At 40.3% G+C, this 21,027-nt stretch overlaps 1 protein-coding gene across 3 annotated transcripts in view; it reads right to left on the reverse strand.

Annotated features, from left to right (window-relative positions):
* The window catches only part of ZFPM2 (zinc finger protein, FOG family member 2), a 444,680-nt gene that overhangs the window by 209,558 nt on the left and 214,095 nt on the right, over nt 1–21,027 (reverse strand). For all 3 annotated transcript variants that reach the window (XM_054020229.1, XM_054020228.1, XM_054020227.1), the window contains one exon: nt 3,865–3,983. In XM_054020229.1, coding sequence (XP_053876204.1) covers nt 3,865–3,983 — 119 coding nt within the window. The remainder of the gene's footprint in view (nt 1–3,864; nt 3,984–21,027) is intronic.

A 21,027-nucleotide genomic window follows, 5' to 3' on the forward strand; every position in this document is an offset into this window, starting at 1 on the left:
TCAACCACTGTTTATTTTTGTTGGAACTTTGATCTGCTGTCCTTGAATTGGAAGTGAAAGGCAGGGGGGAGGAAGACTAAAACCGGTGTGCCCAATTCTACCTACAGATACCAACTCCACACATACATCCGAAGGCTAAAGAATATTTGTCTAATAGAAGTCAGTAAAAAGTAAGTCTTCTTCATTTATTGTGATAATGCAACACTGTAAATACTTCTTAGAGGTATTTTGATACTGTGAGGTATGTGAATGAAACTCTTGACTGACTCCTAGCTGATAAAAATTAAACACTTCTCTTCCTTGGTTAACCATCAGACTTTCCTTAATTCATCTGATAGAGCTACTACTTTATGATGTCCATGTCCTGCTGTGGACAGTGCACAAGATAGTCAATTAGTGGATTCCACTAAGTTCCTTAGCAAAGTCTAGGCACTGCTAACTGGAAGTCAACAACAGGTATTGCTATTACTGTAGTAGCAAATGCCACTTCAATCAGTTGTTCAAGATACCCAGCCTTCCACTATTCTGAGATGTTTATTGTTAATGTACTTCAAGATAAAACTTGAAAGATCTGAAAAGTATTTGACATCTGGCACAGTGACTCAATTAATTACTCTGTTGAATTAATTACTGTGCTGAATCTCTTGAACCAACAACTGTGAGTTTAAACTCAGCATCAGAGTACTGGCTGGAATATGAACCAGTTTAAAAGAGTATTATTTCATCTTCAGATTTTATTCAAGGCTGACTAAAAGGAGAGTAAGTAGGTTGTATCTTTTGTAATAAGGTAAACGAATCCTCTGTGGGAGATAGCATCACACTGCTACCACATTAAGGACAGATAATGAATGACAAGGACTCATGCCCACCAATACCTTTCAAGAATCAGCCACAAGCAGATGTGTATGAAAATCCAACTGCAAATACTATGAAATGGTAGCCAGGAGTTCACAGAATTTTCCTTTTGCTCCTTTACCAGAGATTTACTTTTAAAGTCTTTCAAAGATTACTTGATCCATTTATAAGGTTTATCACACCAAAATGTTTGCAGTGCTCACTCAGAAATGTGTGAAACCTGCTGTCAAGCACTCAAGTGAAACCATAATTGAGTCCCAGGAGGTGCGTCTTTCCCTAGATGAGCTTTTAAAAATATATATAAATAACAAATAAACAAATACAGCTCCCTTTAAAAACAAAAGAGAGCATGTGTTTTAGAGAGAATAGGAATCAAACATGTCAAATAGACAGAAAGTTTAAGAATAAAACAGAAAAGCTTCAGAAAAAAAAATGATTACAAGCTGGCATCAGGATAGTCAGGCCTAAACAATTAATTAAAGATATATCAAAACGTTGATGTTTTCCTAAAACATTCTAAAGTAACAAGCTAGTGCTTAGAGGCAGAGGCCTCACTGATGGGGAAAGATCACCATTATTTGGGAAAAGCTCTTAGGAAGAGAACAGAGCTGACCAGAGCAGTCTAATTCCATTTCACAGCAATTTTGGAGGTTTCAAAATCTGTTTTCATTCCAATGTGGAATAAAACCAAATTTTTTTGAATGTTTCCATGAAATCAGACTCCAAGATTTATGATTCAGGAAGAGAGGAGGCATGTGTGTTTCTCCCTCTCTAGCCTGGTGGTTAGGGCACTCACCTGATATGCGGAAAACCCACATTCAAGACTTTGCTCTGCATGATTCAGAACTGAGTTTTTCATCCCAGATCAGTGCTGGTGCTAGCCCATTGGGGGCCCTAAGCAGGAGTATTCCCCCCTCCCCCAATACTAAAACAGGCAAGTTCTTAAAATAAAAAGTGAATGAGGGTCCAAAGAAATTGCTTAGTCTGCTTTTGCCTAGTGCTGGCTCTGTCCCAGATCACTCTAAATCAGGCAGCGCAAGGGACTAGAACCCATATCTCCCATCTCCAGCTCAGTGCCTTAACCATCAGGCTTTAGTGAAACTGATACTTTCCTGCAAGATATTTCAGTGCTGACAAAACAGCATATTTCAGCAAAATTTTGTTTTGTCAAAAACTGTTCTTACCAGCTGTAGAAGAGAACAGAGGAGCTCAAATACATCTGAGAGACCAAAAACTGGGTAGAAGTCCTGCTCTATTGACTGTGGTTGCACTCTAGTTCATCCAGAGAAACATAACAAAACAGTAGCAGTATCACTGTCACATTGCCAGTTTATTCTAATGATGCCTTTTAGAGCTCCTACAGTTAAGCATCAGTCACCATTTCTATTATATGTTGCACTGTTTCTAATTTATAACCTGCAAATGTTTACTTAAGCTTTATATACTGATACTATCATCGGTGGTAGCATTAGATAAAGCAATAATGGGGAGATAGGGCCAGTTATTATGTTATGTAGGCTTGCTCTGAGCAGGTCAGAAAACACTAACTAAAATGCCAGTACCTACCAGGAACAGTATTTACACTAGTGCTCACATGCCCATCCCTGCCACCACTGATGGAGCTGAAATGGAAGTAGTAATGGTTGGAAATTTTAGGAGAACATTCTAAGTAAAGATACAGGCATAGTGCACAAGATTTTGGTGAAAGGATCAGCTCTAAGATATCGTGGGGATAAGTGCTTTATTACATAGAGATTAGACATATAGACATGAAAGAACAAACACTTACGGACCAGATTTTCAAAAGAACCCGGAGCCCAATTAGTCACAATGGGAATTGTTGGGTGCTGAAAATCTCCCCCCTTTTTAGGTTCCCATAATGAAAATTTAGTCCCATTTGTGGATGCTGAGCACTTGGAAAACCGAGCCCTATTGTTTCTAGGCTATTAGTCCATAATATGGATTAGCGCGTTTAGATTTTTTAAAAAAACACCCTATATTAAAAGGGTTAAGAAACATTAAGGTTTAAAAATGGGTATTGCAAATATAAAGTAACTACAATATTTCTTCATTACAATTTTTAACAGGTATGCTTGCAGGACAATTATGCAGCAAATGTATTTTAAATATGGAAATGTATTTATATGAGATACTGTACTGAAAAAGTTTCACAGTTCTTTATGTCAATAATGTGTGCATGAAACCTGTAATAACAGGCACTGATCTGCTAAACAGTAACTGCTCCGAAGCTCTATCCTTTCAAGGAAATGCAGATTTTAAGTGTCTAATACATCTCCACTGAGATTTTTTAAAATAATCCAAGGAAAGAAATCCAAACTACATGAAAACTAATGTTGAGCATGAGACTTCATTATAAACAACAACAAAAATTAGAGATAGGAATGACACTATCTTTAACATACTAAATTATGGCTCAGCAGTGCAGTACTTATATGGACCACTGACTTCAGTGAAATCAGGGCTAATTTGGACGATACCTTACATAATTCTAGGCACCCATGTCAGAATCCTTCAATACCTTGGCATTATGGCTGCAAGTTGATGACAGATTCTGTAGCTCTCAATATCCTTATGTTTAGTAGGGGTTAAATTAACTTTAATACAGGTTAACATAGTCATTGTGTATTTTCTATCTACTTTGTTAATATGAATTGTTCAATAATTAATTTGTGCTCTGAAACAGTTAAAAAAACACTCTGGTATGTTATTAAAAGCAAAAGCATCAGTTTGGCTCAGCAGATAAGGTAAGAATCATCATATAACTCTCCTAATTCTAAAGTAACAAGTTTAGTACCATTAATCTGTGCCTGGCATAACTCTTTCTAGACTGCTGCCATAGATGGACTGTTTGGAAAAGATCCAAATAGCACTGTCCATGAAAGCTTACAATAGCTTGATTTTAAGTGATTTGGTTGAGAAGCAATAAAGACTAACTCCTAAAGGATGACAAACAGTATAGTAAAGTCAACTCACTGGGCATCTACATACCAAGGTGTTATTATTCAGACCCATTTTCCCAGCAAAAGGGCCCCATGTTGTTCCAACCGGAAGCTGCTGCCGACTCTGAATCTTGCGCTCCCCATCCTTCTGGAACATCTCCAACTCTCCTGCAAACAAAGAAAACAAGCAACATTTAGAGTACTTTCACTTGTGCCTTGACAACCACCACCTCCGTCTTTGTGTTTGTTTTACATGCACAATATTCTGAGGACCCATATAATGAGAATTAATTATGCTTCTCTAAAAAACAACTGATCTTGTCATCCTGAGAAAAAAAACGAAACCTTTTTCCTTATAATTATATTCAAATTTGGGTTATAAAGTCCCATTTCTTCCTTGCATCTTTTCACACCCATTATATTTTGAAGGCATTTTTATTTGGTAAGTCTTTGAGAATGAGAGAGAATAACAGTTACTCAAGAGGCTTTGATCGAATGCTGAGAAGGAGGTGATGGCTGCAGAAAGAAAAAGTGCAATAGGAAGTACAACACTGGGGTTAACATCCTTCCTGCATTTCCCTATCACAAACAGCCAAATTCTGAAGTCTTTACTCAAGCAAAATTTCTATTGGGCCACATTCTTTTCTCATTTACACCAATGTAAATACAAGGTAACCCCACTGACTTCGGAGGGGTTCCTCTGGGTTTATACGGGTATATAGATAAAAAGAATTTGCCTCAACTAAAGTTTTGCCTGCATTAGGGTTTCAGGATTTGACCTGAGATAACTAAGGCTAGTAGATCCAGTGCCAATATGTTTACTCTAAGAAAAGTAAAACAAGTGGGGGTCAAAAACTCTTTTTATTTTATTTTCTTCCACTGGATAAAAGTCACAATGTAACTCTGTGCTACTTTCTCTCACTTACAAAGAGGAATTAAAAAACTGAAATTATTATTTCTAAACGTGAAGTTACTAGCTTTCTGAAAGTCACACTTTCAAAACTAAATGAAAGTATTACTTTATTTCACTGTTTAACTTCCCCTCTCACTGTTCTAGTGGAGAAAAGGCGCAGAAAAAAAGGGGTGGGGAGAGAAAGTGGGCACTTTTCCAGAATTTTAAAACAAAAAATATCAAAATATTGAAAAATTGCAGGGTTTTTTCTGATGATTTTCCCTTTTACATTTTTACATGATACAAAAAACATTCCTTAAAACGATTTTGCCAAAAAATTGTTTTTTACAAAATCCCATTTTTGACAAATACATTTTTCAACCTACTGTTGCCCATCTGAGCTCTGGCCTTTATGAAGTTAGCTTTACTAGATGAAATCATTTCCATACTGAAGTCAATGGCAAAACTCACATTGACTTCAATTGGGCCAGAATTTCACCCTAAGTGCTTCCCTTCTATGGTATGTCATATTCTTCCCTTCATATATTGATCAGCTATGACAGTAATTCTGCCACATCAACATAATCCTTCCCATCAATTGCAAATAGTATTATATGAATCACAACTGTGATTTTTCACAAAGACCAGAGATCCTGCCTACTCAATTACTAAACTGGATGCCTGTCCCAGATTTAAGGCTGGTGATGGTTGCAAAATTGACCTTGTGGGGGTGGGAATAAGAATCTCTCCCTTGCTGGAAAGCAATCCCACAGCTTTCAACACATTTCCCATAACTAGTCACCCATATGAATCTCTGGATTTATGATACATCCAGACTGTGGAGAAGGTTTTCCTTGTTCATGGGAATAAACCCTGACCATTTTCTAAAGAGCAGAATTGGTTATGGGCTCTGTTTCCAGGCAAAGATATCTGTATTTCAGTGGTGAATACTGCAGATTGCAAAAATATGCCATTAAATATTGTGGTCCATATCCTTCATGTAAATTGGCACAAATCCAGTTAGCTATATTGGTTTACACCAGTTTATATATGTGAGAATAAGTATTCTTTATAATGACAGCTTCAGACATTTGCAAATGTGATATATAAATTGTAAAGGTTAATTATGTAGCAATTATATCCAACATACATTTTATTTAAATTCCCATAGGAATACTGAGATAAATGAAATTAACTTTTAAAAAATCTCTGAAAGATAATTAGAGATGGGGGGCTTTTCCGAACTGCAGGTCAACATGTTGAACATACACACACACACAGTGTAGTATTTTCTACATAAAGATGAAACCAGGAGCATTTGCTTGCTTTTTACACAGTAAAAAAAGCCAGGTCTATGGACATGTCACATTTAACTGATACCCGAGGAATCATGAGAATCTTTGAAAACCCTTTTAAAAAATAATTCAGCCTCCCTTTCTGCCACTGACATTTTTCATCTGAAAAGGGTTCAGATTCAGTCAAACAGTGACTCCTTATCTGTACCTGTGGATTTACAACAGGCCTGTCTTTTAATGGATTAAGAACGACAAATTTAGGGCAGATCATCCAGTGATATCCAAACACCTAGCAAAGTTTTAAAGTGCACAAATTCATGCTTTCTTTTATTTAAGTAAGTAAGAGTCCTAATATTAATTGTGACAGGTTTCAGAGTGGTAGCCGTGTTAGTCTGTATCAGCAAAAAGAACAAGCAAGTACTCCTCGTTTTTTTTTTGCTAATATTAATTGTATATCTTAAAAGACGTTTAGGAAGGAAACAGGCATAAAAACCAGCAATCACTTTCCAAAATAATGGATGCTTTTTTCTTCCACATTGACTACCGAATAGGTTACCATATGCTTTCCCCCTCTTCCATTCTCCTTTGCTCTGTTATGCTTAAATGTGTGTTTTGGCGAAAACCATGGATTTCATCATTGCATTGCAGTTTTATACCAATGTCACTCCAGTTTGAGTAGCTCAGTAGTGAATCATGCTTAATAAGCGTACTTTCTATGCAAATATCTAAGTTGTTCGTGAAGATATTGAACAGAGCCGGTCCCAAAACAGACCCCTGTGGAACCCCACTTGTTATACCTTTCCAGCAGGATTTGGAACCATTAATAACTACTCTCTGAGTATGGTTATCCAGCCAGTTATGCACCCACCTTATGGTAACCCCATCTAAGTTGTATTTGCCTAGTTTATTGATAAGAATATCATGCGAGACCGTATCAAATGCCTTACTAAAGTCTAGGTATACCACATCCACCGCTTCTCCCTTATCCACAAGACTCGTTATCCTATCAAAGAAAGCTATCAGATTGGTTTGACATGTTTTGTTGTTTACAAATCCATGCTGGCTATTCCCTATCACCTTACCACCTTCCAAGTGTTTGCAGTTGGTTTCCTTAATTACTTGCTCCATTATCTTCCCTGGCACAGAAGTTAAACTAACTGGTTTGTAGTTTCCTGGGTTGTTTTTATTTCCCTTTTTATAGATGGGGACTATATTTGCCCTTTTCCAGTCTTCTGGAATCTCTCCTGTCTCCCATGATTTCCCAAAGATAATAGCTAGAGGCTCAGATACCTCCTTTATTAGCTCCTTGAGTATTCTAGGATGCATTTAATCAGGTCCTGGTGACTTGCAGGCATCTAACTTTTCTAAGTGATTTTTAACTTGTTCTTTTTTTATTTTATCTTCCAAACCTACCCCCTTCCCACTAGCATTCACTATGTTAGGCATTCCTTCAGACTTCTTGGTGAAGACATAGTCTTCCTTGTCTATGGCACGTTCCCCTTAGATCAAAGCAAGTGACTTCAGAGTTATGGCCCAGCGGCCACTCTGTGGAACTCAGAGGAGACTATGTTAAAAAGAAAACTTGCATTTGAATATGAATTGAAAAGGAGTCCCCTAAGCCTCACTCTAACCGAAGAGTTTGGGTCAGTCCTGACAATACAAGATGGAGGCAGGGGACATGGTGCTCTGAGAAGCTGCTGTCCCTTCCCTGACTGGGGCTACTCAGAATCTCCCCAGCTGACCACCTAACACATTGCAGAGAAGAGAAGAGACACTCTGGTTATTCTATTGTGTGATTACCAGGCAGGAGTAGGAATCCTGGGCACAATGGTATAAAAGCTTGATAGGCACTGCCTTTCCTTAGGGAAGTCCCTGGCAAAGTAACACTCCCTTCCCCACACAGCCACCAAGGAGAAAAGGGGACCAGCTCTCTGATTCTGTACTCCAGTCCAAAGGGAGTGGTAAATTCTATGCACAATGTGCTGTTTACAGTTTCTGACTATTCATAATCTTTACTGGACAACTTTGACATGGAACCAATGTATATTTTGACACTTAATAACAAGTGATAACAAACACAATTCACACATAGAGGTCAAGAATATAGTATTTGAATGCATCATGACTAGTATGCCAAATTTTAACATCAGACTGGTAGTTATATTTTGCTGTATTCATTCAGCAATGCATCTCCAGACCTGCTAATTGTCCTATTGAGAAGTACAGTAGAGAGAATAACTAAGGGGCCACTAGGAAACATGAGTATGGGGAAATAGATTTCCTGCCTTTAAGGTTTGTAAATTAGGTACCAACTGGAATTAATGGACATTTCAGTTTTAGTGATATTTACTTCACTTTCTTTGCTGTACAGCAACTTACTTTTTGCAGCTTATTCTTCAAGAACATCCTTATTTCCAGTTTGCTGAGTAAGTTTATACAAAATATTTGAGACACATTGTATAGGCTAATCAATTTTGGTAAAAGATAATGTTGTTAGTGCTGTGGGCTGTTTCTCTTATCTTGTTGATATAGCATACTTTTAAAGTCTGTGATTACTCAAAGACTTATGATAGCTGCACTGTAAAAGAAGCTCCAAGTCATGACTCACTAGTACAGCTACAAAACATCCCATGGCTTTTAAGATATCAGGCCACCTTGGTGGATCTTGGGCTGGAATTAAAGGACTCCATTGTAGGAAATTCTTTCTTATTTGTAGATATTGTAAGGGATGCCCCTAAACCCCTAGTAATTAAGGGAAAAATGTTCTATGCTTTTCAATAAATCATAACCCACTTTTTTATAACTTCAGAAAACATGTAGTGTTTTGTATAACGGTGGTACCCAGTAGCAGTTATTGGCCCTTTGCAGGATTTGACCATGGTTTCAAATATCAGAGGAATCCAAGTACAGTAAACATAGTACAGTAAATGGTATTTTCTGGACAGAGTAACAACTGGCTTTCATTCCATCTGCCCACATTCTAGAGTAAGAAAACAAGGGTGCACACAGCTGAAGGTAAATGACAGGCAGCATCTGTTTGGCACAGTTACTCTACTCATAAATAATTTTGCCTGCATCTATATGTTTAAAATATTGAAAACATTGCAGGAAAGTACTTGGCAACCTAATGGCAATAACCTTTATCAGGAATAGCCTTATAACAGGAGGCCATTTAGCAAAAGAGTATGGGCCAGATCTTCCTCTGGTGTAAATGGATGTTGGTTCACTAACTCTACTGGAGCTCTGCCAGTTTCCACCGGCTAAGGATCTTGTCCTATATGGGTATATTTCTTCATGTCTGAGAAACACTGTATATTGTGGAATCAAATATGGATAGCCCTGAAGTCACACTGAGTTCAAAAAAGCTCTCAAAAATTGTTGAAATCTTCAACCTCTGAAAAAGCCAGCCAAGGTGCCTGAAGTATGGCATACAGTAACTCTCACTGGTCTACAATGTAACCATTGGATAGCTGCCTGCGTGGTTACATCCAGTAATAGTTTGAGAGGGAAATTTAACTGGTGATTCTCTCCACTACAAAAATGAGGCTAAGCTACTGTGCGCACCTTTGAATACTGTAAGAAAAATGGTTACTCGCCTTCTCGTAACTGTTGTTCTTCAAGATGTGTTGCTCACGTCCATTCCAATTAGGTGTGTGTGCGCCACGTGCACAATCATCAGAAGGTTTTTTCCCCTAGCAGCACCCGTTGGTTCGGCTGTGGAGCCCCCTGGAGTGGCGCTCACATGGCGGTAAATATAGGTCCTTGCCGACCCACTGCCTCTTCAGTTCCTTCTTGCCAGGTACTCTGACAGAGGGGAAGGTGAGTGGGTCTTGGAATGGACATGAGCAATACATTTCAAAGAACAACACTTACAAGAATGTGAGTAACTGTTTTTTCTTCTTCGAGTGCTTGCTCATGTTGATTCCAATTAGGTGACTCCCAAACCCAAGTAGGAGGTGGGGTCAGAGTTCATGGAATCACTGACTGGAGCACCGCTCTGCCGAATGCTGCACCGTCTCTGGTGTGCTGGCTGATAGCATAATGAGAGGTGAAAGTGTGAACTGAGGACCACTTTGCAGATCTCTGGATCGGGACCTGGGTCAGGAATGCTGCCAAGGTCTGCTCTCTTGTGGAATGTGCCCTTAGTGCAGGGGCCAGAACCTTTGCCAGATCATAGTATGCCCGTAGTATGTGATCCATGATGAAATTCTCTGTGATGAGAGCAGGAGACCCTTCATTCTATCCACAACTGACATGAACAACTGGTTCGATTTACGGAATGGCTTTGTGCGTTCAATGTAAAAGGCCAGCGCTCGTCGAACATCCAAGGAGTGTAGCCTTTGTTCTCGGCTATCCATGTGAGGCTTAGAATAAAAGACCGATAGGAAAATGTTCTGACTGGTGTGGAATTGGGACACAACTTATTGGAGAAAGGCTGGATGAGGCCTAAGTTGCACCTTGTCCATATAAAAATGGTATAAAGAGGATTGGAAGTTAGGGCTTTAAGCTCCAATGCTCTCCTTGCTGATGTAATGGTAACTAGGAAGGCCACCTTCCATGATAGGTAGAGCAATGAACAAATCACCAGGGGTTCAAACAGGGGCCACAATAGTCTGGACAGTACCAGGTTGAGATCCCACACCGGGATTGGTTGCCTAACCTGCCTGTCCAGACCTTTCAGGAAACAACTGACCATTAGGTTAGCAAACATCCAGCTGCTCCCGGGTGGAAGGCTGATATGGCTGTCAGGTGGACCTTGAGAGTTAATGCTGAGAGACCCTGATGTTTTAGTTGTAGTAGGTAGTCTAAGATGAGCACTACAGATGTCTGCGTCGGGGGAGTGCAAACCTGAGAACACCAAATAGGACCTCCCTAACGGGCTCGGAGCACAGGAGCTCCATTGGGTTTAGCCATGAAGCTTATAAGCGGTGAAGTGGAGAGACCCGAGATTGGGATGATGAAGGTGACCATGGTCTTGGGTAACCAGGTCCGGAAGCGGGGGCAACGAGATTAGAGCGTCCATCAACAGTTCCAGGAGTGTGGTATACCAGTGCTGGTGAGGCCACCTTGTCCCTACGGAGCTTGAGCAGAACCTCGTGGACGAGTGGAAATGGTGGGAATGCGTACAATAGATGGTCGATCCAGGGGAGGAAGAATGCATCCACAAGAGAACCCAGTCTATGATTCCAGAAGGAACAGAACCAAGGGCATTTTCTGGTGCTCTTCGTGGTGAACAGGTTGATTTGGAGAACTCCCCACCTGTGGAAAATGTTGTGCACTATGTCCAGGCGGATAGACCACTCGTGATTGTGGAAGTCACAATCTTGTGAATAGTCTGCCAGCTCGTTCTGAGAACCTGGAAGGTCAGTTGCTTTCAGGTGAATAGAGTTGGCTATGAAGAAGTCCCACAGCATGAGTGCTTCGCCACATAGGGGAGAGGAATGTGCCCTCCCTGATTGTTTATATAAAACATCAAAGTTGTGTTGTCTGTCATGATCCCCATGCACTTCCCTTGCAAAAAGGCCTGGAAGGTTTGGCATGCCAGTTGGACCACTCTCAGCTCCTTGACGCCGATGTGGAGTGAGAGCTCATCTTGCGACCAGAGACCTTGGGTTTGGAGTTTCCTCAGGTGAGCATCCCATCCCAATGCTGACGCATCTGTCACCAGAGATAGAGAGGGCTGGGGCTGGTCAAAGGGTACTCCCTCACACAGCTCCTGTGGGTTGAGCCACCAATGAAGAGACTTGAGAACTGCCATGGGAGGGTGACCACCTTGTCCAGACTCTCATGCCCTGGCCGATAGGCTGACGCCAGCCAAACCTGGAGACGCCTGAGCCTCAGCTTCACATGTTGTTCCATGTACGTACATGTCGCCATGTGGCCGAGGAGTTTCAAGCAACCCCTTGCTGTGGAGGCGGGGTACCGCTTGAAGCTTTGATTTATGTCTTTCATTGAAACTATGAAAACTAGGGGAAGCACTTGCAAAGGCAAGCAACTGCAGTTCCAATGACCATCACTGATGGTAAGAAGGAACTGAAGAGGCAGCGGGTTGGCAGGGACCTATATTCATGGTCATTAGGGCACCGCTCCAGGGGGCTCAACAGCTGACCCGATGGATGCTAGTAGGGGAAAAACCTTCCGACGACTGTGCTCGTGGCACGCGCACACCTAATTGGAATCAACATGAGCAAGCACTCGAAGAACACCACAATGAATTTACATAAAAGACATGGTGTCTCATTTATGCTGTTGCAATTCCTCTCAAAACAAGGTAGAGCTCAGCACATAAAACGCTCATGCACTTGCCTGATGGACTTAAAGTGCCTTATTGAGAAGCCTCTTCTAAATTCTCCACCCTCAATTCTCAAGTCTCTGAGACACAACACACACTAAACTACAGTCTTGTACATAAACTTGAAATACGACGTTCTCTATTCAAGTACTCCAGCCAAAACCTGATAAATCAGGCTAGCCATGCAGTGATCTTATCCTTTCTGACTCTTTAATAAATCGAACCTTGTAAGTTCACGCTGTTGGAAGTTGTCACTAAATGAAATTGTGACCTTATCCGATGTGTGAACTTATCCTGCTGACAACTACATTTATTGTGTGGATAAGAAAGCAAAAAAAAAAAAAAAGACTTTTGATAATTGTGATCTTAGCCATATGTAACTTTAACAGATGGGATCTTTTTGATGTTCCATTAATGATTGGCTATGATCAGACCCTCCACTCAGAGAAAAACATTCTCCATAGGTAAGTGCCACAGACACTGGAAGACAGTATTAAAAGTGCATGAAGAGGTAGTGGGTGACAGCAGTGAATCAGAAGCTATTAGCCTAACACAAAGAGCTTTGAATTACCTTGTAATTGCACTGGAAAAGATAACATAATGGAGGTGGCAAAACAGAAACATTCCCTTTTCACAGGATTCATTCAGTAGCTGAAAACCCTAAAACAAGTAACTGGAAATCTATGTACTGGTAACCTAAAGCACGCTAAGTCACAGCACTCCTTGATTAATGCATAATATTCCCCTTTGCCATACCGACTGGAAGTTACCATTACTAATGCCGAAGAACATCAGTTGATAAGGTTATTAATAGAGATATGATATGAAAATGCCCAATTGTCTGTTACAATGTTTGTCTGTCAAGTACTAAATATATTGTTACTTAATTCAATTTAAGTATGAAAGTGAGCTCACACTTCTCCATAACTGATAGCACCGTATTCCATTCTGGAGTGTATTAGCTCGGGAATCAGGGGACTTGGCAGGTGTTACAGTAGGATCTATTTCACAGCACTACAAAATCCACTGTGGGATACATACAGCTGCTGTGGCTGTCACATTAGAAACTGTCTTAAATACACATGAGGAAGGGTCACAGTAGAGTTCAAACAGAACCAGGCTAAATCATTATGGATCTTTAAAAAAAAAAAAAAAAAAACTAAAGTTACTTTTCTAAGAAAAGTACACTAACTACTATTACATACCTACTAACCATGCCAACTTTCCTTCATCCTGGTGATGCCCCCACAATCCTGCTGACCTAATGGTTAGGGAGGAAACAATGAAAATGCTTCTCTTTTTTCTATAATACATATACTGTTGCTGCTGCTTATCTGCCTTTAGTACCCTCATGGCCAGATACATTCTCTCTCTCATTCACCTAGCTCCTGCAGGAGGAGGAGGAAGCATATTTGCTCATATACTTCCTTCACCTATTCTGTAAGAGGCTCTCATCCTCCACAATATGAACCCCAGGAAGCAAAGGGAGTGAAAGAACACGGTTGACTTATATCCAGCTTCTCGTCCACTGTAACCCCTAGGTATCCAGTGTTCCAGTACTGGCCATATTGTGTCCTTGCTGACGCCAGTGCATCCCAGGGATGAACCTGGGGACACTGCATCTCAGGGAGGAACAAAGCCTCACAGATCTGGCCACATCATGACGCAGGATAAGTACGCCTTACACCACCCCTTAGAAGGGGACAGTATGTGGTCCCTTCTGCAGCCAATAAGCTCTAATGAATTTCATCCCAGAGAGCAATGGCAAGGAGCAGATGCTGCACTCAGAAGAGAACAGGGACTAGAGCTGTAGATGGTCACAGCACAGGGGGCACCTGTGCAAGAGCTAGTCACATTCTGACACCAGGTATGTCAAGCATCCTCCTCTGATGACGACAATTATACAGACATGCAATGCGTGGTGCATTGATCCATCATAACTAGGGCCCTACCAAATTCATGGCCATGGAAAACGCAACACGGACTGTGAAATCTGGTCTTTTGTGTGCTTTTACCCTATACCATATAGATTTCATAGGGGAGACCGGTGTTTCTCAAATTGGGGGTCCTGACCCAAAAGGGAATTGCAGAGGGGTCTGCAAGGCTATTTTAGGGGGTCTGTGGTATTGCCACCCTTACTTCTGTGCTGCTGCCTTCAGAGCTGGGCGGCCGGAGAGTGGCAGCTGCTGACTGAGGGGCCAGCTCTGCATGTAGCAGCCCAGAAGTAAGGATAGCAATACCATACCATGTCATCCTTACTTCTGCACTGCTGCTAGCAGTGTCTCTGCCTTCAGAGCTGGGCTCCCAGCCAGCAGCCACTGCTCTCCAGCTGCCAGCTCTGAAGGCAGCACTGCTGCCAGCAGCAGCGCAGAAGTAAGGGTAGCAATATCACAACCCCCCCTACAATAATCTTGTGGCACCCCTCCAGAACTCCTTTTTGGGTCAGGACCCCTACACTTACACCGTGAAACTTCAGATTTAAATAGCTAAAATAATTAAATTTACAATTTTTAAAATCCTATGACCATGAAATTGACCAAAATGACCATGAATTTGGTAGGGCCCTAATCATAACTGAATGACTGAAGTGAGGAATCCATTCATCCAAATGATTATATAACACTTTTAGGCTTCTTCAGCCCTTGAGACAGATGGTTAAGTTAAGATGTAGGGTTTAAATAGAAATGGAACACTGTTTTAAAGTCCTGATCCTGAGATGAATGACCCCAGAGTTTAGGAGTGTATGGATCCAGGGTTTTAGTTCTGCCTGCCACGAGAGTCATCCGAATGTTAAGGGCGCTCAGATCTGGGGATCGAAACAGAATCAGACCCTGGGTCTATCTTTAAGTGTTAAAGCCTAAATCTTATCAAAGAAGAAAAAGGAAGTCTGGGGTTTATTTAATCATTGTATGAGATAGACCGGGGGACAAAAGTCAATCTCATTGTTCAAAGGGTGTGTTTACTAACTGCACAGAAACAACAAAAGTGGGGGTAAAAATGCTTAAGATAATATTTAGAAGTAACAGCAACCTGTGCTGTTAAAGACTCCTCACTGTGATTTCTCTTGTGAGGGTTAACAAACTCCACTTTTACATTGATACTTCAAACTGGCAAAGAAGTTTCTCAATTATATTGTGACACTGTACAGACCCAGCGGGCAGAGTAGGTACTTTATCCCAGTTACATGTAGTTTGTGCAACATTGCTCACTCTCTCCCCCCTCTCTCCAACACAAATGCACATGATACGGAAATGCCAGACTTGGCAAGAGCAGGCTCATGATATTACTGAAGAGGGTTTTCTTGATAAGATCATCATCTGCTGCTGGACTCTTGGGTTTGCTTCTTTCCTCAGCAGAGGAGCAGCTGCCCCTGATAAGTGTCCCTTTGTGTGGAGATTCTCTTCCGATATATGCAGAGACATTTCATCCCCATGCCTGTTTGTTTTGTTAGTTGCTTCATGTAGCTAGAATACAACAACAGGAATATAGAACTTTTTGTGTAAAACACTGAGTAAATGATGCACAGTTTTACAAACTAAGCACACATAGTTCAGGCTCACACCTTCATTTTCTAACAGAGAAACAACGCCGCACAAAGAAAGTTAAACACTTTGTCCTCACATGCGTAAATCTTGCATTAAGAACTCTGGAATCCTTTAGGATGAAATGTGCTATTATTCTTTTACTACATACCTGTAAAATATTATTTTACATGTTATTATAAGGAATATGTAATGTATAAATGTTTGTTGGACTAGGACATATTTTCATTTTATCTTACTTTAAAAAAAAGTCTGGTGTCAAGATACTCTGCTGTATTGTAAGCATAGTGGTTTGAAGCCACGTAACACTCTTAGCTTAACATAGAAATCTATCAACATTAAACTTTATAATTAACATTATGGAATGTTTAAATGTATCAAAATGTATTGGAAAATATTCCATTTAGCACTGAAAGTCAGAGCAATGAGATCATCTCTGAGTATATCTATGGTGTCTTCTCCGTTTACGGTACTTACACTTAGAGAGAAAAAGATCTATTTTCATCTTTTATTTGTGTATCAGAACAGATGAATTTATTTGTTCACTAACAGATATGCATGTTCAGAACTGTGAGCCTACTGCTTTGATACTGACTTCCAACACCCAGAATACATGTAGGGTGACCAGATGTCCCAATTTTATAAGGAGAGTCCCGATTTTTGGGCCTTTTTCTTATATAGGCTCCTATTTACCACCTCCCCACCCCGACCCCCGTCCTGATTTTTCACACTTGCTGTCTGGTCACCATAAAGACATGACTGGGCAACCAAAAATATAAATTTAGCATAGAAACTGATGCTCCAATATTTTTTTCCTCTTTAATTTGTAAAAAGTACTACAGCTTTCTGAAAGAGACTCAGTACCAAGGAAAAAGAACAATTTCAAAGAAGGAGCTAACTGCATCAGAGTTTAGTATGACCATCCACAAGATCCAGTTACCATAGGTCCCAGTAGAGAGAAGGGCTGGGATAAAGGGAGATTGAATGCCATGCTCCAGTGTATGCATTCTGTATACAGTTCCATCCATTATAAGCATAATTTATATGAAAAGTACAATTATTATAAATAGAGATGAATGTAGTATAAATATAATGTACAACACCAGAATTTAGATTAATCATTTATTTTCACTTGCTGGGGATGACCAGACAAAACAGACACATGGCTCTGCATTGCTCCAGCACTCATGAGTTATGTGCTTATCTACAACTTCTATGATAAAGTACCAGCAGTGGCCAACGCAGCTTTTTCCCACCCTCACCTGGCAAGGAGACTGTGACATCTTCTTTTGGATACAGATTGCATTACCTTTATACTTGGCTTTAATACTTCAATTTAGACTACTGCTGTGCACTCTACATGCAGCTACACCTTAAATCAGGCTTTAATGGTGGTGCAGAAAGAGGCACCCACTTATCAAGCAGAGTATCTAACTATGGGTGAAATACACCCCTGTGCAGAGGGCCAGCGCAAGGCCTATGCACTACTTAAATGACACTATGAGGCTTACATAGGCCTTAACTAGCCCAAAGGCCTTGTGCCAGTCATATGCATAGGATGAACTTAATAACACAAATAAACCCAACCAAGCCAACAAAACTATTCACATGAGTAAGAAAAGAATTCAGCTCACTGTGTGACCCTAAGTAAATCAGCTATTCACTCAGGGTGAGATCCACAAAAGAGCGTGGGCACCTACTTCCAACATTTAGGCACCGCAAAGATCATCAAACTGCTGATCAGCTGCCACCTAAGCCTGTGGGTGCCTAAATCTCCACTGTTAAAGTTCACTTGGTGCCTACGTTTCTGCCAGGGAGCAAATGCACAGCTGTGTCAATGTAGGCACTCAGATTGCTATCTCATGTGTAAATCCCAGCGGGATCCTCAAACGAGGCATTCCCCAACTTGTCTTGCCCATGTGGGCCCAATCTGGTAGATGTCCTCACACAAAATAGCCACACTCCTCTGTCTGGTATTTCCTACTTGCTAGTTTAGGTGGCTCCCCACTCACCATGATCGCTTTTTTTGTGGAACGCATTCTTAGACATCTAACTCTCTCCATACATTGTACAGAGAGTCTAGTACCTGAACCTGGGGCTGTAGATTCTATTGGATAGCAAAGGACCCAAAAGTTAGGCACTGCAATACTCAGCATTGTAATGCCCAGTCCCTGGGTGGATCTAGCCCTCTGTGCCTCAGTTTACTTACCTGTAATGAGGAGTTTCACCAGTGTTGCAAGGCTTTGTAAAGCAATCTGAGACCCTTCAAAGAAAGGCATTAGAAAAGTACAGCATTCAAAACAACATTAGCCTGAGTGATGGCAGAATGCACCTGTTTTTTTTAATTTCTTCAGCAAATCCCCATGACTCCCAATGAAAAAACTCGATGTGTCCAAGATCTCTCTCTGTAGTTCTAATGTGCCCATATTATCATGCTATCTGAACACCCAATTTGAACAAGTATTTCAATTCCTCCTGCATGTTTTTTCCAGGTTATTTGTTAATAAAGGTAGCCAATTTCACAACTTATCCAGACCAGTCAGGAATCACCGAGATCCGGCTGGATGAGGCTGCAGGCCTATTTTTTTGGCATGGTTGGTTCTAGCCTAGTATTCAGTAATCCATCAATTGTATGGAGAATGAAGGGGTAGCTGGGGTTGGTAGGTGCATAAAGTGCTAGCTGTAAGACTGGAGGAGAAAGGCCACTGTTGTGATTTTTTTCATCCTACTTTAATTGTACAAGGTCAACTGTGGAGATATGTTTATTTGAGTATCCTGATATTTCTTGTGTCCCTAGTTCTGGACCAAAGTATATGATTTTGCTGTTGTATGTACCACCAAATGTAGTGGGGATGTTAAGCCTTAATTCTCTGAGTGGTGTCTAACATGCCATTAAAGGTGTTTTAGATTAAGTCCGCCATATAGCTTCCTGACAGTACTGGATTCAAGGATCTCAGTTCATCTGAAATTAACTGGCTTTATAATTCTATAGGGTGGAGAGTGTTTTTAATCTTTGTGCAGTATTAGATGAGTAAATATGTCCTAAAACCCCTATATTATCTACCATAATATGAAACTTCCTTGAACTTGTGATTCTTGTGATAGGTTCCTATACTTATCTCTGATGTAAAGAACCATGGCTAAGAAGATTGTACTATCAAGAACAATACATTATTTGTACTTTTATAGTAACTTTAAGGATCAATCTCAAGACACTGTATGAATATGAATTAGATGAGTCTCAAAACACCCTACTGAAGTATGTGAAATATGTAAGTATTACTATATTCACTTTTCAGAGGGGAAATTGAGGCACAGAGAGGCTAACATTTTGAAATGAGTATGTGCAAAGTTAGGAACCTAAGTGTATGTTTGGGAACTTTTTTCAGAGATGCTGAACACTTGCAGCTCCCATTTACTCCCATGATTGGTACTCCTAAAAATCAGCCCACTTCTCTAATTGATGTAATATAGATCTTGGCCGAAAAGACTTGTCCAAGGTCTCAGAGACAGTAGCCAAGCTGGAAATAGGATTCCTGTCTTTCACTTCCCCTCTTTACCATGGGACACAATGATTCTGCAAACATAAGAATTTCAGTTCTAGAAGTAGTAGAATATTGCTGGAAAAATGCAGTAATAAAGTTGATAGTGCCAAATGAGATCAAAGGAACGTCAATGGGACACAAAATATATGTCCTTCAGAATGGTTTAGTGCTTCTTTCCTTTGGTTATTTGTCAACTAACTTAAATGTATAATAACTTCCTCATGATATGAAATACTACACTAGCCTCAATGAAAGTCTGGATTTTGTGACAAATAATGAAGAATTATCCACCATCATTTAAGTGTCTTGTTTTTTATTAAATTTTTTTGATTCTTTGCAGTAGATTGAATCAAAGGGTCATTATTGAACTAAAAAGGTTTAAATAAGATTCAGATTTGAAAAAAAAGAAAGTAATGTCAGTTAATAATAGCAATTCCTTCTTATCCTCTCTTGGTGGAGTACTGTAGGGATATTAGAGCAGGAGTATAATTTGTTACTGAGTATTAAGTTTATCGAGTAGCAAGGGTTAAGTACACAGCAAACAATCACAATGTAAGGCTGAAGGGTGACATCCCTAATTTCCTGGCTGGTAAAACTGGCATCTTCCCAAATACAATGAATGAATGAATAAACGAATAAATAAATAAATAAATAAATAAATAATCCACTCTTCCTCCCTCTTCCCATCCTTTCTGCCCCCCATCCTCATTTAAAATGACATACATCAACACCTGGCTCTCCAGAGAAAAGAAGAGCTCTTTTTTAGCTGTGACTACAAATTCAACTTACTGTGTGATGTCTTTCAATTTATAACCACTCCTTTCCTTTCTTACAGACAGGAACTGTTTGCCAGCCAGGAAGTCTGAGGGTACATCTATACAGCATTTTGGACCCAGTGGGAATGAGTCTCCCAGCTTTGGTTGACAGACATGGGGTTACAGGGCTTGCATTAGCACTCTAAAAATAGTGGAGAGACAGTGCTCTGAAGTTGTGGCTTGGGCTCTGAAGTCCACCCCATTTCCTAGGCTTCAGAGCTCAAGCGCCCACCCAAGCGACCACTTCACAGCACTGTCTACACAGCTATTTCTACAGTGCTAGCATGAGCCCTGCTAGCCCAAATCGGTCAAATTGGGCTGGAAGGCTCACTCCCATTCACTCACTGTGTAGACATACCCTCAGAGTAGAGAATGTTTAGTTGGTGGCATGTTTAAATTGGCATTAGATCTCTATAATTTTTAAATTTATTTTTAAGAACAAAATTAATCTAAATTAACAGAATACATACTGCATTAATTTAAAAGGGACCGGGGCAGACAAGTGCACTGTGTGCCTCTCACTCCAGTACCTCCAGAGGAACAATTAACTATAGGAGCTTCTTGTCAGAAAACAATTTCTTCTAAAGATGTAAAGATGTAAAACACTACCATGAAACAGTGGAACATCAGTGGAAAACATATGGCTTTCAGAGACACAAAATAGCTTATTCTGTACAGAGGAGGAAAACATACCTGCTGGAAGCAACTAAACAGTTACAAGAACTATGAAATTAAGGAAATAAGTGAAATAAAATTTAAAGTTTTAATGATTAGGGATAGAAAGACAAAGCAATTGCTCTTCACTATTTGCAACAAGATGCACTGTAAAGA

The sequence above is a fragment of the Malaclemys terrapin genome, chromosome 2 (assembly GCF_027887155.1).
Source record: "Malaclemys terrapin pileata isolate rMalTer1 chromosome 2, rMalTer1.hap1, whole genome shotgun sequence".
Lineage (NCBI taxonomy): Eukaryota > Metazoa > Chordata > Testudines > Emydidae > Malaclemys > Malaclemys terrapin.